The 12,030-nt window shown below is 38.8% G+C and overlaps 1 protein-coding gene across 3 annotated transcripts; it reads right to left on the bottom strand.

Annotated features, from left to right (window-relative positions):
- Positions 1-1,894: 1,894 nt before the first annotated feature.
- LOC109035335 (3'-5' exoribonuclease 1) lies at positions 1,895-8,252 on the bottom strand. 3 transcript variants are annotated; one of them, XM_072303385.1, is made up of 5 exons: positions 8,077-8,228; positions 7,394-7,528; positions 6,145-6,342; positions 3,627-3,723; positions 1,895-2,293 (listed from the first exon to the last, which is right to left on the bottom strand). In XM_072303385.1, exons 1-5 carry the CDS (start codon positions 8,170-8,172, stop codon positions 2,130-2,132), a joined length of 690 nt encoding a protein of 229 aa, XP_072159486.1. In that variant the 5' UTR covers positions 8,173-8,228; the 3' UTR covers positions 1,895-2,129. The 3 variants fall into 3 exon arrangements, with proteins under 3 accessions (XP_072159486.1, XP_072159487.1, XP_072159488.1); XM_072303386.1 differs by having other exon boundaries at positions 7,853-8,197; XM_072303387.1 differs by having other exon boundaries at positions 2,081-2,293; positions 3,611-3,723; positions 8,077-8,252.
- Between the last annotated feature and the right edge of the window lie 3,778 nt (positions 8,253-12,030).

The following is a 12,030-nucleotide window of genomic DNA, read 5'->3' as shown; positions in this document are numbered from 1 at the left end:
CATGCTAGATCTAAATAATTTTAAAATGTTTCAAAAACAGTTTAAAAAGATTTTTACGCGATCTTTCAGAAACATATCTAAAAAATTCCAGAAATATTTCCTATGATGTGAGAAATTGACGCATTTCATTTAAAACATTTTTGAAACAAATTTAAAACATTTTGATCTAGTTTGATCTTTGTTGCGTAGAACTGGAGTCAAAATTATTTTCCAAACATTTCTTCTTCATCTCATTAATCTTTGTTAGAACGTTCCCAAAACAAATTATAAATGATGTCTGAAATGGGCGGTTTTAGTTGAAATATTTGGAACACATTTTAAAAATGTTTCAACAGGTATCGAAGATCTAAATTGAAAATGTTTCTGATACCATTTGAAAACCTTTTTTTTTCTTTGAGCGCATTCTTTCTGAAATATTTTTGAATGCTCTCTGAAATACTTTGTTTGTACCTACTGGGGCGTCACTTCGAAACGTTTTGAACATGTTTTTGAAACAATACAGAAAATCATGAGGTTTTAGAGGTGTATGTTTTAGATACAATTGGAAAACCTATTCTTATAATCTTTCCGCCCGATTTTTTAAATACGTTTTCAAAAATTTTTCAAAATGCATGTCTTTAAAACCTTTTTAATATTTTGTTCGAATTTATTCGTCACTCAAAAATGTTTTTGACACATTTTGGAAATTTTTCATTGAATAATATAGAAACATTTCTAGGACCTTTCTAAAACTTTTCCTAGTTCAAACTGAATCCACCAGAGGGCGTTGACGTTTTATTTTTCAATTTTACCAAATTTCAGCTTAATTTTTCGTCTTAAGCTATACTTTTTGGACATTTAATTATGTGGAGGTTTTAAAATGTTAAATTCCTTGTATGCATCGAGTTCATCACCATAAAAGCTCATAAGTTATGGATTATCTAGAATATTGAAACCGTGCATCATGCTTTGCGTATACTTTTCTAAAGTGAAGGTGTCCTGGTCCCTCTGATAGGTTATTAGTGATGAAGTGCAACGATTCAGTCTTCAGGCATGGTTGGTATCAAGGAACGCCTGTCGTGATGGTTCTAATCCCAATACGACATTTGTTAAGACAAATGACTGAAAACTGTTGTTACTCAGCCACTAGATATCCCCCGAAGAAACATATTTCTGAAACATGCAAACGTTTTTAACACATTTCACAGTGAACAGTCAGAACCTAATTTTCTCCAATACATGTAACAGAAATATTTCCGAAACGTATCAGTGAAACTTTAAAACATCCTCAATAGGTTTCAGAAACATCTTCCCACGGTGTGGGCGACACAAGAAATTGGGGTGACATAGAGAAGTGTCTGAAACGTGTTAAAAACTGAATGAGCACATTCTGAACGTGTTTAATATTATGTTTCGATGAAACGTAGGAAAAATTTTGAAAACCATCGAAATGTTTTGGAAACGTTTCTGAAACAATTCTGTGAGAGCATCAAGCACCTTTCCTTTCAAAAATATGTTTCAGAAATGTTCCTGGAGCGTAGCAGTGAAACTTTGATACATCCTCAATAGGCATCAGAAACATCTGCGTAGAGTGTCAGTTTGACAAAAATTTGGGGTGACATAGAGAAGTGTTTGAAATGTATTAAAAACTGAATACATTTCCAATGTTTTTAAAATGTTCCGATGAAATGTGTTGGCGACGTTTCTTGATTTCAGTGAAACATTTTTAAAACATTTTTGACACCCATTGTGCTACTAGGGCGTTCACAAGGACGAGCTCGCTAGCCCCTTCAAAGCAAGAAGTAGGCCACACGCATGTTAGTGCGGCCCCACCAATTACGGTCACACAAAGTTGAAGGAGATCGAAGATGCTGAAAGTTCATCCTCTGCCGTAAATTAGTATTTTCTACGGATATTCTCAGTAAGATTTGTTTCCTTTTTTTAATCGGTTTCTAAAATCTTCTAAAAACATTTCAATAGTAAATTTTTGACTGGATTTGGTGTAGTTAATTTAGGTTTTTAAGCCAACCAGCAGATTCCAGTTAAGACATCTGAAAAAATGAAGAAGAAAGAGAAAAGGACGGAGGAAAAAAACGCTCCGTAATTTTCCGCAATTTATCCACTTCACTAATTCTAGTCGAAATTCACAATCAGTATGCACCCGGTGGCAGTGTTCCCGGGGGAATGTATGGCTTTCGATCTGGTCTCACGGCAGGCCAAGGTCCGAGGTCTATCTTTACGTGATTATTGATTTCGAATTTGATATTTTCCCTCAGCATTCTTTGAGTCACCAATGCCGCATTGGTGACGTCATCTGGAAACAGAAAAAAACCATGCGCCAGTCACCCATGTCTCAGGATCGTGCCTTGAGTGCGAGGCACTGCGAAGTTACTGCCGTGCTGAGGAAAAACTCCGTATGATCATTTGAAAGTTGCAAAATCTCTTCAAATAAAGTATTTATTTTTAAAGGGAGCTATGAATATTTTCTCTTGAAATTTTCAGATAACTTAGATCTGATCGCGAATAAAATCCTCTAAAAAATGGGAGGGAAAATATTCACAGATTTCTCTAAATATCCGTATTTTATCAAATGAAATTTGGCAACATTTGAAGGCTCTTACGACGTTCTATTTAGCACGGCAGTAGAGAATACGTAATAAGAAAACAAACAGCAATACGAAGTGTCGTCAAGTTTTTACGTCTTTAGGATAGATTTCGCTTTTCTAAAGACACGACAAATGACGTCATCAGCCGCATCAGTGCATGCACACTATGATTTGGACCGCGTATCATAGAAAGGGACCAAGCCACATCAGCTATTAACAAATGTAACCAGGCAATTTAATTTTTAAAATTTCAGACACCTGCAAATTCTCCATTGTGGACATGGTAATGTTATGGCCTTAACCGGATTAAAGGCGGCGACTTTTTCAGAATGGTGGGAGGGGCAGGGGGATTAGTTCCTAAGAAATACCAACATTGGTTGAATGAAGAAGAAGAAAGACTTACACCCTCTCAAAATTTCTCTCAAAGGGTGTGGGAATCAGTGGCGTGGTTTGCTTTGCGATAAATCGGCCATTTAAACCTATGGAAAAGTATCGATAAACAGGGTGTTCGCAACGAACATCTTAATAATCGATTGTTTATCATAGTTTCAATGGGGAAATATCGATAATAATCGATCATTCACGCTTCGCCACTGGTGGGAATCTCCTTGTGCAGCACAGAGGTCACTCACTTTCTTACGAACTGTAATATATCGACGGTGTGAGTCGCAATCACATAACTCGGTTTGCGACGTCGCAGACTTCTTGTCATACTTTATTTTTTAAATGGAAAACTACTCGACGGCAATTCTTTAAAACTGTCTTGATTTTTCTTCTTCGATTCGAAGAAAATTCTGCAAAAACTTCAAGAAATAATGTCAATTTGTTCGACTTCAAAAAAATGACATGTGAGCGGAGATTTTCAAACACTGCAAACGAGTTACGTGATTGCCGACTTTCACCGTCGATATATGATATGCTGATGCATCGTTAACGATATCCATGTAGGGATCATTTTCGAAAAATTAGCAATGACCAGGCTAGTACGAAAAATTTCAGGAAACAATGTAGGAATCAGTATTAACTTCAAAATATCAATACCATAGGCGTTCTCTACTTTACCCTGATAGGGCAACTTCAATTCTCTCATCATAAACTGCAGATTGCGCGGGAAAAAGTCGTAAGCTTTGTAGTAAACCTGAAAAAAGGAGAATACCGTTTAATTGTTTTGGCGACTTGGAATGACGCCAGTGTTGCCGTGCTAAGGTAGAACGGCGTATGAACCTTCAGACGTTGCCAAATCTCCTTCGAAAAATCTCGTATTTTCGGGAATATTTATTTATTTTTTTCATTCAGCTTTTGGAAGCATTTTGTTCGTGGTTTGATCTGAAGTTTTTGGAAATTTAAAGGAAAAATATGCATGACAGTCTTCAGAAATAAATATTTTCTGAGAGGCAACTTGGCAACATTCGAATGCTTATACGGTGTTTTTCCTTAGCATGGAAGAGTATATAGGTATCAAAAATCGACGAGATTACGAATTGATATTAAGATAAAAATGACACGAAAAAGTGAGAGGGGGCAGGAAAGTATGGAAGATTAACTTCAGAGACTCGGTCTGATTAGTAGCGTATCGTGTTTTGCGATGTATGGATTGATCTGCTCTTTATAGTATGGAAAAGGATCGATAAATAGAGTGTTTTGTTCGCAACGAACACCTTAATAATCGATTCTTCACCATAGCTCCAAATGGGGAAATATCTGATAATCACGCCTCGCCAATATCTCAGATTCAGTAGATCCAACGGTATTACGAAGAATGAGTCCAAGGCAGTTTAATCTTCATGATCTTTTCATCTGTGATATTTTTATGTTTTTTGAATAGCTGTGTAATCTTTGCTCGGCTCCTGAGGATTCTTTACTCGCCAGTTATGAAAAACGCCTTCATACACATGAAGTATGCAATTTGATACGCTCCATTCCTGCTGAGTTAAGCAATATGTCTACATTACTTCGTGTTTAGCATGGCTCCGCTCGGCTACTATCCGTTTCCTGTATACAAAATGTATATAATAGCTTTTTATTAGGAAATATTCATACTTTATGAGCTAGAAGAAAATAACACAAATTTAAAAGAATGGAAAGATTTTATGACAGATATGCATGACGGTCAGGGGTGAAGAATGTTCTCGATCACGCCTTCAAGATCGCATGGCCGCTCGCGTGAGAATTACATAGGGAGGGCTGTGAAAATTTGAGATGGCTTCTTTTCAATAAATTTCTTTTTTTTTTATTAATTTCGATCGATTTTGGGGAAAATACTGTGAGCGCATTGTTTTTGGACGCCTTTCAAACGCAGTTTTTTATGTGGAGGAGTGACCGGACCGCATTAGGCATTAATGAACCAAGCCACATCAGCTATTGCCAAATTTAATTGGGCAATCTAATTTTTTACATGAAAATGGTGGTACGGATTTTTCAGAGACAAGAGACCCTCCACTAGTATCTTGGCAATGGTGGAAGCTTTTACTTTCGCCACTTCAACATTCAATTGTTGACCTATCTACTTGGTCGGTGGTTAATACCGTGTTGACAGTTTCGTTTTGCAAAACAAGCCGAAGTTTGAGAAAGTTATTAAGCTCATGACGTCACCCGGAGCTCATCATCGACAAGTAGGTAGGTCAATCGCCGAGAAAAAAGTGATGACTGTTGCTCCCTTATAATTGCTCATAAGGAAATGTTGAAACCCCGAAAGTAAAAGCTTCTACCTGTCGCCAAGAGGCCAATGGAGGGTTTCTTGCCACTGGGCCTTTTGTGCAAATTTCAGTGAATTTTCTACAAAGTGTCCGGAGCTAATTCCTTAACATTTTTCGAAGGAATCCGCACAAACTTTCTCTCGTGAAAAATTGAATTGCCCAGTAGCTGATGTGGCTTGGTTCCTTTCTTCTAAAGGCGGTCCAATTATAGCAAAACATCAAATTTTGGAGGAAGGCAAATTACAATTTGGGGTAGATTAAGAACTTTCTGCACCCCTAATAACGGGTACTCTTCATAGGTGCCGTCGAATAAATACTTCGCACATTCATGTAATTATTTAATACATCCACACTGAAAAAAAAATCTCGGTGTATTTACTAAGAAAAAGGTAAAATTACTAAGAATTCAGGGTTCTATTTGATCCCAGATTTTTTTGGTAAAATTACCATTTATGGAATTGGTAATTTTACCGAGAAATCCCGGTAAAATTATTGACTTAACGCCAATACGCCATACGCCATAACGCCCGGTAAAAACGCCAATATTTTTTATCGACTGTAGTAGAATTACCGAGATAAAATGGCAAAGTTACCGGGAATTGATTACCAATTAAAGTTGTATTCTTACCTGAAAAAAACAGTAAAAATACCGGTTTTTAGGTAAGTTTACCAGTCTGTCTTTGTAAAATTACCAATAATCGGTAAAAAAAAGTGAGATGGTAAAGGCACCAACGGACCTTGGTAAAAACGCCGAGAATTTTTTTTCAGTGCAGATGTTGGACTCAACGGCTGTCGAGGAAATTTCCCTGCTGAACTATCCAGGAAAATGCAACTTCAAGGGGAAAAGATTAGGTTATACCCACCTTCTTAAGGACGATCCATTGATTGAAATCGTCGCTAGGTCTCATTTTGGAGAGTAGTGTTTGACACCGGAGATGCATATTAATGGGAAAGCTATCAACCGTCAAAAAAGCAACTGTATGATTCCCTTTAGCTGCCAAATACCAGTTCATAAATTTCATCCACGCTACCCTAAATCTAGGTGCAGAGGAAACCATCTCCTGAGAATTGAAAAGGGCATTTTCAAAAAATAAAAATCTGCGTAGGTATGAACTTTATCCACATTGAATTTTGTTGAACATACCTTGAACTGTTTTGAAAACTTACTATTGGACTTTTTTTCACTGAGAAAAAAAATCTTTGCTGAGTGCAAAATTCTAAATAAAAGTACCGTCCCGTGCGTGTTAAATGAGGATAGGGATTTACGTCACAAAATGTTACGGGGGGGGGGAGGGGTAAAAAGCCGAACAGATGCGTTACGTAATTTAGAGACGGCACCAAATTCAATGCCCAGCACCAGTAAAAGCTCTGAAAATTCACTGAAATATGGTAAATTTTCAACGAGGGTTTGCCCCAATGCGGTACGTTGGTTTTTTCGTGTCAGTTTTGAAATTTCATGTTAGGGCCTAACCTTGAAAACTCTAAAAGTTGAATTAATTTTTTTCTCCAAACATGACATATCAACGTTCGCAAAGTCCAAAACTTCGCACCGCAACTGGGACAACACAACGTTCCAAATTATTGACGCATGCATGTAATTTTTCAGAGGAAAAAAAAATTAATACTGTGCGGCTTGAAAATAGAAATTTTCTCTTATTTCAGGTGGTGGTAGCGATCTAGACCCAATCCTTAGAGACTCCCCTCCCAAAAAAGTGATTTTCTTTATCGTTAACATTATAAGCTATGATATGGACATGTTTTCCCTGTAAAAAATAAAGTAGTTAAACGCATGAATCTTGAAACCTAGGTACCAATTTGGGCATATGAGTTTAGTGTTTAGCTATCGTGCTGTTAAATTACCGAAACACCGAAAAAAAATTGAAGTTGATTTAACATTCTGGATGTAAAAAAGTGTGCGAGAACTTAAAAAGTGCTTAATTATATCCGCCATATAGCAGTCATTTTAGCAATGCCAAGATGTAAAATTAACTGCTGTGGTGGGTAATTCTGGCATTTTGTAAGTTCTCGCACACGTTTTTTACATCTAAAATGTTAAATCAACTTCACTTTTTTTCGGTGAAAATAAAATGATCGATTTTTATACAAACTGACCTGCCGCACGCCGGTGATATTCATAGTCACGCCATTCAGTCGTCCACAATATTTTGGCCGCACGTACTGACGAAAACTGTCCTCTACCTGCTTCGACTTCGTGCCCACTTTTAAGCAGGCAATTTCTATGATTTCCTGAAATCATGTTTATTTAATTGCATGAGGTCATTGTTTTCACTCCAAACAAATGCCACTAAATTAATGCATATTTGTACTTACAAATCGGGACATATTTCTGGCTAAATCGTAAGGAAAATGATGAAGTTACTAATATGGAGATTTGTTAAAAGGAAGTAAAATTTTCCGGGGGGGGGGGGAAGGGGGTGAAAATTTTTGAAAAATCCCAATAAAAAATTGCTCAATACAGGCCAAAATTTGCAAAAATACAAGTGGAGGTCATTAATCGGATTAAGTACAAAAATTTTGTAACGTCCAAAACCGAGCTAATTTTCTACTTACCTGAGGATCAAATACAGTGGCTCCGAAATCCAACACGAACAGATAACTGAAAATCTGTACATTGGACGTTGAATTCATTATGTCATTCATTCAAAACTGAGATAAGTACATTTAAGGTTTTTTTTCTTGTCGGACTAACAAAAAGAATAGTGTCGGTACCCACTGGTCCTGATACTAAAAGAGAACACAAGAAATAAAGAATGTAATATCACTCTGCGACATACTTTTTTGAATCGGTGCACGAGATGCTGATGAATCGTGATACAGGAAGCCACAGGTTTAAAAGTTATTAAAATACATAGATTTGTAGGTGAATCCATATGCAACTACCAGTCGTGACGTCATTCATAGACAGAGATGAAAAGAGCCTCTGATTGGTTGAAAGCAAATAATAAAATATTCCATGCCAGCTGTAGCAACCTCCAACACTGCATTGAACTATCATTGTAAGAATCGATAGCTTAACGACGACGGTGATAATGAAAGATAACAGAAAATGAGTGCTCACAGAGAGATGGACGAAAATGAGGAAAGTAAGAGGTCTGATAAAATGAGACAGAAATGAGCTGAAGAGAGAAAGAACGTAGCGGAAAAATTTAAAAGGCATACTCAAAGGTGAGGTGTCGCCAGTGGGCGAAATCGCTCCTATACTGACCAAGATCGGCCTAATCCAGAATCCCTGCAACTTCAGCGTTTTCTCATGCCAAAGATAGCCAATATTCAATAAATATAATTGATGATATTGACACAAGAAGGCCCACCCCGTCTTATTCTAACTGTGCGTCTTGTAAAAAGTAACATTATATAATAGTCTGAGAGCCAGACGACTTTGAGTGACAAACTCGGGATACATGTTTTGACCCCCTAAATCGATAGCCTTGCATGCACTGAAACGGAAAATTTTTGTCTGCCGCCCTCTAGCCTGTGCCATCACCCTCATCTAGGCCCTCAAAGTGGTCCAAAAAACACCATCTGGTGACAAACTCCTGACGCTCGGCAGACAAGTCTATTATTAAAGATCATACCCAGGGTGACTAGAAAAACTTTGTCTGCCGCCTTCTAGCCTGTGCCATCACCCTCATCTAGGCCCTCAAAGTGGTCCAAAAAACACCATCTGGTGACAAACTCCTGACGCTCGGCAGACAAGTCTATTATTAAAGATCATACCCAGGGTGACTAGAAAAACTTTGTCTGCCGCCTTCTAGCCTGTGCCATCACCCTCATCTAGGCCCTCAAAGTGGTCCAAAAAACACCATCTGGTGACAAACTCCTGACGCCTAGTGCGGTTGCAGATGTACTCCTGTGAGCAGCTTGTGTAATAAAGTTTGAATGATACATCATTCTCTTCGTTTTTTCGTGTAGAATCCGATTTTCGATGTTGTCAAGTCCAAAAATGATGCTGGTGCCCCCAATTCAAGATGACGCCCAAAATGGCCGCCCCGGGGGTCAAAATTCCAAAATTTGAGAATATTGTCGAGTTTGGTATCCATTTATATGTAATTTTGGTCGTAGAATTCATATCTGGTGTCAAAAAATAATTTCAACCCCTTAGGGTCCGTCAAATCCAAGATGGCGGCCAAAATTTCAACTTTAATGATAATTACCCAAGATGCACCTTTCACTGTCGAATGACGTGTCTTCATTTATGTTAATTAGGTCAGAAAACCTACAAGGGAGGTCTACAATGCCACTGCACCCTATGGAGAGCCAGGGTTCACCCCCTCCTACCCCCAATATGGCCGCCGCGGAGGGCATAAATAGTGACATTCTCTCAGAACGTCATAGTAGGTAAAAAATGCCATTGTGTCCATTCCTATGTAATTTGAGGCGTAAATTCCAAATTTCAAGTCATAAATCGCAAATGTGAGACTTGCAATGGCTTATACCCTATATGGGGCCAGGGGAACCCCCTCAACCCCCTCTTCTTTCTAATATGACTGCCATGGGGGGCATAAATAGTGAAATTCTCTCAAGACGTCATGTGAGGTGTCGATTCTTATGTAAGTAGAGGCTTATATTCCGAATTCCAAGTTGAAAATCGCAAATTAGAGGTCTGGAATGCCATTTCACCCTACGCGGGGCCAGGAGCAGCCCCCTACCCTCTTCAAAACGGTCGCCGGGGGGGCATAGTTGCAGTGAAATTCTCTCAAAGCGGCATGTGAGGTGTCGATTCTAATGTAAATAGAGGTGTAGATTCGGAATTCCAAGTCGGAAATCGCAAATTAGAGGTCTGGAATGCCATTACCCCTACGGGGGGCCAGGAGCAACCCCGTACCCTCTTCAAAACGGCCGCCGGGGGGACATAGTTGCAGTGAAATTCTCTCAAAGCGGCATGTGAGGTGTCGATTCTCATGTAAGTTGAGGCCATTTCACCCTACGCGGGGCCAGGAGCAGCCCCGTACCCTCTTCAAAACGGCCGCCGGGGGGACATAGTTGCAGTGAAATTCTCTCAAAGCGGCATGTGAGGTGTCGATTCTCATGTAAGTTGAGGCGTAGATTCCGAATTTTAAGTCAGAAATCGTCAATATCTCAAAGTGACAAAAACACTTAAGCATGGCAATCGCTCTGGCCTTCATCTTGGAATAAAGAATGCATCTTGGGTTGGGTTCAGTTATGTCGAAAGAGCTGGAAATTAATCGGATACTTTAATGGTGATTGACATATTTCACCGGTGTTCTTTTTCAAATGTACACAGAGGATTCATATTGGTTTCTGGTTCTTTCATTATTAGACAACTGGATAATAGATGGTTCTTTTTGTAATCGATTTTCTTCTAGCAGGAGCGTGCGTTTTGTTGCAGATAACGCAGGAAACTGTAGGTGTCGCTTCTACTAGGAGACGAAACCCTGCGCTACAAAAAGCACTCAATTATCCAGTTGTTTTAATTGCAATTAAACTGACTGCGTTCATAAACAATAACATAGGAACTCTGAATGCAGATACATACTTCGTCGGCAAAAAAATTATATTTTTGTGGGAATTTTTAAAAATGAAAAAAACAGACGCCCATCTGAGTCCTTTGCGTACCTACATAGAAAAAGAATACGCGTGAAATTTGTCAATTGCCATTAAAATCACCAATTCATTTCCAGCTCTTTCGACAAAAATGAACCCAAGCAGCATTTTTAGTCCAAAATGTAGGCCAAAGCGGTTGCCATATATAAGTATTTTCGTCACTATGGGATATTTACATGTTTTGACTTGTGATTCGAAATCCACGCCTCAGATTAAAAACAAATCGACACCTACTATGCCGCTTTGAGAGAATTTCACTGTTCCTATGTGGGCGAATATTGGAATAGCGGACATTTCAGGGTGAAAAAAGTCGATAAATCAAGTTCATAATTTCCCTTGGAAGTTATGTGTTTTCTTAATTCTGGACGATTTCTGGGATCTGAAAACGTATATGGTCCCAATGTTATGAATCGACACCTCACATGACGTCTTGAGAGAATTTCACTATTTATGCCCCCCATGGCAGTCATATTAGAAAGAAGAGGGGGTTGAGGGGGTTCCCCTGGCCCCATATAGGGTATAAGCCATTGCAAGTCTCACATTTGCGATTTATGACTTGAAATTTGGAATTTACGCCTCAAATTACATAGGAATGGACACAATGGCATTTTTTACCTACTATGACGTTCTGAGAGAATGTCACTATTTATGCCCTCCGCGGCGGCCATATTGGGGGTAGGAGGGGGTGAACCCTGGCTCTCCATAGGGTGCAGTGGCATTGTAGACCTCCCTTGTAGGTTTTCTGACCTAATTAACATAAATGAAGACACGTCATTCGACAGTGAAAGGTGCATCTTGGGTAATTATCATTAAAGTTGAAATTTTGGCCGCCATCTTGGATTTGACGGACCCTAAGGGGTTGAAATTATTTTTTGACACCAGATATGAATTCTACGACCAAAATTACATATAAATGGATACCAAACTCGACAATATTCTCAAATTTTGGAATTTTGACCCCCGGGGCGGCCATTTTGGGCGTCATCTTGAATTGGGGGCACCAGCATCATTTTTGGACTTGACAACATCGAAAATCGGATTCTACACGAAAAAACGAAGAGAATGATGTATCATTCAAACTTTATTACACAAGCTGCTCACAGGAGTACATCTGCAACCGCACTAGGCGTCAGGAGTTTGTCACCAGATGGTGTTTTTTGGAC

This window comes from Bemisia tabaci, chromosome 8 (genome assembly GCF_918797505.1).
Source record: "Bemisia tabaci chromosome 8, PGI_BMITA_v3".
Lineage (NCBI taxonomy): Eukaryota > Metazoa > Arthropoda > Insecta > Hemiptera > Aleyrodidae > Bemisia > Bemisia tabaci.
Note: the sequence above shows the minus strand (reverse complement) of the source record. Positions and strands in the feature narration are given on the sequence as shown.

Excerpts from the sequence above, each read along its gene's own strand:
- LOC109035335 (XM_072303385.1), bottom strand. The coding sequence starts at position 8,172 with ATGGATTCACCTACAAATCTATGTATTTTAATAACTTTTAAACCTGTG. Across the intron at positions 3,724-6,144 it reads AATGGATCGTCCTTAAGAAG|GTTTACTACAAAGCTTACGA; the intron begins GTGGGTATAACC and ends TCCTTTTTTCAG. Across the intron at positions 2,294-3,626 it reads TAAAGTAGAGAACGCCTATG|ATGACGTCACCAATGCGGCA; the intron begins GTATTGATATTT and ends TTCTGTTTCCAG.